General features: G+C 32.0%; 1 protein-coding gene across 1 annotated transcript; it reads left to right on the top strand.

The window, feature by feature from the left end:
• Positions 1 to 2,601: 2,601 nt before the first annotated feature.
• Positions 2,602 to 3,888, top strand: LOC104115553 (transcription factor MYB15-like). The gene is made up of 3 exons (XM_009626221.4): positions 2,602 to 2,874; positions 2,968 to 3,097; positions 3,335 to 3,888. Exons 1-3 carry the CDS (start codon positions 2,742 to 2,744, stop codon positions 3,816 to 3,818), a joined length of 747 nt encoding a protein of 248 aa, XP_009624516.1. The 5' UTR covers positions 2,602 to 2,741; the 3' UTR covers positions 3,819 to 3,888.
• Positions 3,889 to 6,079: the final 2,191 nt, after the last annotated feature.

Here is a 6,079-nt window from a genome sequence, read left to right on the forward strand (position 1 = left end):
TTTTGTCAAGTGAAATTGGTGACGAAAATGGAGAAAACATCAGTAATGGAGGAAATCGGATAAGGGAGAAAAAAAAAGGGAAAAAAAAAGAGAAGAAACGAAAAAAGAAGAAAGAAAAGAGAAAGGTAAAGAAAAAAGGTACTAATTAAAAGAAAATCGTGCTTGTAATACACTTTAATATAATTAACGAAAGAGCTAATTAGTTTTGGTGGATTCCGTTTCGAAAAGGGCATATATGGGCCAACTGCACAACTTTAAGGGTATATATGGACCAACTATGTGACGGTAAGGGCATATTTAAGCTAAAGTATTAACGAATGACAAATGTGCTCAATTTCGTATAATAAAAGGGCATATTTGAACATTTTCCGGTTTGCAAAGAGTGACCGAAACAAATATAAATATTCTCTCAAAATAGTGACGTTATGATTTGGCACGTAACGCATGGAGTAATTAAACATAGATTTTTCTCTTTTACTTTTTAAAAATAATTATGAAAATATTTGTTCATGAAATTTGATCCGTTTTAAAAAAAAAGTGAAGAAAAATTGTCAAGTTCCAAAAATTAGTTTGGGCCAGTTTTGACTTTTTTCAAGTAAAATATTAATTTATCCAAATATAATTTTAATTTTACTTTTAAGTTCGACCAAATCTTTGTCCAAACGCTATCTAAAAGTTCGATCCCTCTATCACAATTTATGACCGTTCGGATCTTGTGAGTTTTTTTACCATAATTGTTTTCATATGCGGCCTTTTAAATATTTTGAATTGTTAATCATTGTAATTTATGATAGATTTTACATTGTTTTCATATATGTAACTTTTTAAAAAAAATTAAAGATTTTATGTTCGAATTCGCAAGCAAAATTAAAAAGTTCGTAAAATGTTTCACTCTCGAAACTCGAATAGTGCCACATAAATTAGGACATAAAAAGTATTGCTGTCCTTCTATTGTTTAACGTAAAAGAATGATTCCGATTTCCGAATAATCACTAATAGCAAGGCCTTAAAAGCCCGGAGCAGAAGTGGAGTTTTCTAGATTTATAAAGCCTAACATAATTGAATCTCACATAATAAATTGTGAGTTTTTTTTCAAATTTGTAAAAAGAGACGAAGGTTTAGGGAAGTTTGACGTGAAAACGTTTTGGAAGTGCAATACATGTACAGCATTTAATTACTATGCCACTTTATATATTTACAGTACTAAACATATATAGCTATTAAAAAGCAGTGTATTCTAAGTTCTAACTTAGCTTCTATATTGAATCCACAGCAGAGGAGAAGCAATATTGTACAGTTATGTTTTCTTCCAATAAATGTTTGGTCCAAATTATTGAGAATGACGACCTAACTGAGAACTGAAATATGAACGTGATAAAATTTAAAGCGCGATAATTTGTGGAAAAAATGAAATACTATAATTAAGTGATAACATTTAAAGCGCGATAACTTGTGGAAAAAATGAAATACTATAATTAAGTGATACTCCCTCCGTTCCAATTTATGTGAACATGTTTGATTGTGCACGGAATTTAAGAAAAAATGAAGACTTTTAAAATTTGTGGTGCTAAATAATTCAAAAAGGGGCCCAGAGTATTTGTATGGTTATAAAAGCTTCTCATTAAGAGTAGAATTGTAAGTTTAAGCAAAATTATTTTCAAATTTAGAAATGGGTCATTCTTTTTGAAACGGAATAAAAAGGAAATAGGTTCACATAAACTAGAATGGAGGGAGTAATATTTAAAGCGTGATAATTTGTGAAAAAAATTGAAATACTATAATTGAGTGATCAAATTTAAGTTGTACATTGTTTTCATTGTACTATCTTTGTGACTTAGCATGATCATGGATACTGTACTGCATGAGATAAAAACAAAGCCTTTCTTTTTCGCAATGTTGGGTTGTTTTAAAAGGTTTATTTAAATGAATTAACGTGTTACCCCTGAATTTGAAGCTATGAACGGAAAATAAAATATTATAGTTATCATCTTCTCTATAATGTTAACAACTATAAGGATATTTCAGTCATTTTAACAAGAAAAAGTGCTTACTAGTACTTGTTTATCAAACACTTTATCAGCTTGTTTTAAGTTTCAACACTTTTATCCAAATACGTAACTACTTATTTATAAAACAAGTTTCAACACTAGTGCTTTTAAGCACTTAACTTAAAAATCACTTTTTTTAACCAATCCAAACGAGCCATAAATCCGTTTTGCTTTGCGTGATAAGTGTGTTTTATTTTTAGTCTATTCTAAAAAAAATAATTCTTTTTATAAAATTAGACACAATTTAACTTAAAACTTAATGACAATTTTTTTTCCACTCTTCTTGTAAATATTCTATAGTTCGGGAAGTAGTTAATTGATTTCTTTCTTTTCGTTTTTCTCCCTTTGGTGGGGTATAGACGTATAGTTTTCCGTGTAATTTCACTGGCACCACAAGTTAAATGATTGGTCTATTTGATAAGAAATACCGAGTCGAAAGGTATTGTTCATTATACTAGCCTGAGAAAAAAAAGGGCGTTGACGAAGGATGAAACATCTTTCATTTAAAAAAGACTTCATTCGTAGAGAAGGCCCCATTTTGCAACGTGTTTCACCTTCTCCTCGCTCTCTATAAATAGACTCAAATCCTCAGAATTTGGTGATTCAGGTGTCTAGGAAAGCGGTACATACAGTTTCTCCACTTAGTTATAACTCTGTGTGTGTGTGTTATTACTGGAGAGAAGAGAGTGAGGGATGGTGAGAACACCTAGCTACGACGAAAATGGAAAGAAGAAGGGTACTTGGACTCCTGAAGAAGACAGGAAGTTAGCAGCATATGTTACTAAATATGGCTGCTGGAATTGGCGCCAACTTCCTAAGTATGCTGGTGAGAATTATATATATATTGGTTCATTTTAATGTTTAATTTGAGAATATATTTTCTTTCACATTACCTGATTACTGTTTCTTGTACGTAAAGGTTTAGCAAGGTGTGGAAAGAGCTGCAGACTTCGATGGATGAATTACTTAAGGCCTAATATTAAAAGAGGGAATTACACAAAAGAAGAAGACGACATCATCTTGAAGCTGCATGCTCAACTTGGAAATAGGTACTAAAAATTATTCTTAATTTTATGTGTTCAATTTTACGAGCTAATTAATTAACACATGTCAATGCCAGCCGAGTGAGCTAACTGCGCAATTGAACAAATTAATCATATATACAGTCCAACCTCCTTATAACACCCTTGTCTGTTCCGTTATTTTAAATCTGACTGTTATATTGAAATGTTATTATAAATGATGTCTTTTTATAGAGATGTTTGACTGTAGTTTCTTGCATGCAGATGGTCGATAATTGCTGGACACTTGCCTGGAAGATCAGACAATGAGATAAAAAATCATTGGCACACCTCTCTTAAGAAGCGCGCTAACCATTATGCGCCAAATTCAAGTGATAGTGAAAGTAAGAGTATCAATCAGGACAGCAGTACAAGAAGAAAGAGTGTGGAAAATCAGAATGCAATAAGTCCTAATAATTGTATGAGATCCTACGAAACTGTACTGGAAAGTTCCCACATGTCAGCTAAGCAATCATCAAGTGAAGAACTCTCCTCTTACACCACTGATTATCAAGTTTTTCAAGAAGAGGCAATATTAATGGAAAATAGTGGAAGCTTTTGGACAGAACCATTTCTAGTGGATAGTAGTTTCAGCAGTAGAACTGATTACGTAGTTCCTTCAATTGATTGTGAACTTGTCTGTCCGCCTTCTCCCTTTATAGGTCATGAATTTCTTTCCTCGTTTGACTTGGATGAATACAATTGGTAAAAACTAGAAAAGGAATATCATCATTTTCTGACTTATATCATTTGCTTCTGCTTGAACGTTAATCGCAAAATGTAATTTAAATTTTCTCATAAATATATAAACAAAGTTACGATCAATGTCAGAAAATATAGATGTTCTGATTTTGCTTGAGTGTTACAGATAATTGCACAAATGTGATTAATCAAAATGCTGTAACACCATATACGTTACTTCTTATATGAATCTATGTTAATTGTTTACCCTAAAAAACGGATAGCAATTGAATTTATATGTTGTTTTAAGGATATGCGAATTAATTCAATATAAATGATAAATGGCGTCAGATAAAACATATAAAAGACGCGATAAATTGTCAAACCAATAAGGAGAGTGATCTCGGACTCATTAACGGTTTAACGAAGTGCTTGCCTTCGATCTTGGGCTCACACTAATGAAAGATTGATGAACAAAAGCAATAACTTTGAATAACAGAGAGAATAAGAGTATATTGCCTTGATATACATGTTACAATGTGTATCGTGAATAATAAGATTCCCCATTTATATAGTAGGAGAGTTTTACCCTAAGTACAATTCTAAAAAAGGTAAAAATCTTCACTGATTTTCTGCCGATACGAGCCGAGATTCACGCTGTGATATCCGATTAGGCGCGGACATCACGACCCATTGTTAGTCGTGTGCAGCTACTTGGTAATGCTCTCTGAAGTCTCAATCCTCAAATCGGACCTCGAGGATATTGCCTCGATATCCCCGAGGGCAAGTGTTTTGCCCGAGCCCCGATACGAGGGGTTCTTCGTTCTGACTCCAATACATTATGGTCGCGTTCCTACTCCGTTTCGCTCACCAAGAAGTCGAGTCATGTAACGGGCTCGGTTTACCCGTATACATTAATTATTAAAATTACTTGCATATAAGAAACACACATAATTCTAGAAACTAAATAGATTGACAATCAGTTTTATGAAATCCGCAGAAAAAGTATAGTAAAAGGTTACATAAACTCAGAAAGAGTTTCTGTAGCTACTGATTTCGCATAAGCTATATACAGTAACAATATAAAAATTATTAATACTGTCAGCTTATTTAAAAATAATTATAAATAATTTTTTTAATAATCTTAATCAATACCCTATAAAATATAATAAAAAAACATGTTATAACATATCAAATTGCACAGATAATATGAAAACTTTTACATTATCATTCTCTGTCACGTATATCCTTGCATAAACGATCATGGAGTAATTGATTTTGTGTGACGTATGCACATTTTTCTATAAAGACGTCACACGACAAAGTGTGAAAATATTGGTATTCTCATTCCTATTTGCACTAACACAAAGACAAAGTGTGAAAATCTCTTTTTGAGTTGTCACAGGAGATAGTTATTACAGGATTCGTATCTTACCTTTTGGCTGTTACCAAGTATCTTCCTTGTCCAATTAATAGTTTGCGGATGTTGGTGGACACTTTCTATAACAACGACGAATGAGAAAAGGTGAAGTCATCAGCTCCTAAAGATTGGATTTAATCTTAAGAATAAATGTAGTTTATTTTCAAGTATTTCGTACGTAATTTAAAATGTTATTATTACTAATCCAGTTTGTCAATTTTGGCCATTAAATTCCTACAATAACTAATACTCTAACTTTACGATTATTTCAACAAAGACAAAAAACATAAAATGTAATTTGAGAAGTTCAAGTACCACAAGGGAGATAGCTGTCAAATCACTAAGAGGCCATCGCTTTCAGTTGAATAAATGTATGCGATGAAAGTATCGGAATTTGTCCAACATAACGGGGAAGCAATTCTTTTTATTGGATTACTAGTGTACAATGTGAAACAAAAAAAATCGCCATGATATACACACAATAAGAAAACGTTCTAGTGTTTATAACTCATAGTAGTTACTTTATTTTCTTGAGGCTAACTTTGTCTCTGTTTATAAAACTCTTCGTCAATTAATTAGATATGTGTGAACCGTATGAAAGTTTGCGATAAAAAGTGTTACCTATGAACAACAAGATAATGCTCAAGATATTAACAGAACAATCCACTCTTTGTATTGGCTGATTTTTTTTTTTTTTAAGGATCATACAAAGAGAGAAAAGAAGGCGAAAAAAAGAGAAATGGCTTTCTCGTTGTAATGGACATGATCTCTAGCTTCATTGAGATTCTAACTATATAAAACAAGCAAAAACTTTTTTCTTGATAAGACCCTTCAACAATGCAAAAAAGATTGTTGAAAAAGTATCTCTG

This window comes from Nicotiana tomentosiformis, chromosome 7 (genome assembly GCF_000390325.3).
Source record: "Nicotiana tomentosiformis chromosome 7, ASM39032v3, whole genome shotgun sequence".
Classification (NCBI taxonomy): domain Eukaryota; kingdom Viridiplantae; phylum Streptophyta; class Magnoliopsida; order Solanales; family Solanaceae; genus Nicotiana; species Nicotiana tomentosiformis.

Excerpts from the sequence above, each read along its gene's own strand:
- LOC104115553 (XM_009626221.4), top strand. The coding sequence starts at position 2,742 with ATGGTGAGAACACCTAGCTACGACGAAAATGGAAAGAAGAAGGGTACT. Across the intron at positions 2,875-2,967 it reads CCAACTTCCTAAGTATGCTG|GTTTAGCAAGGTGTGGAAAG; the intron begins GTGAGAATTATA and ends TTGTACGTAAAG. Across the intron at positions 3,098-3,334 it reads CATGCTCAACTTGGAAATAG|ATGGTCGATAATTGCTGGAC; the intron begins GTACTAAAAATT and ends TCTTGCATGCAG.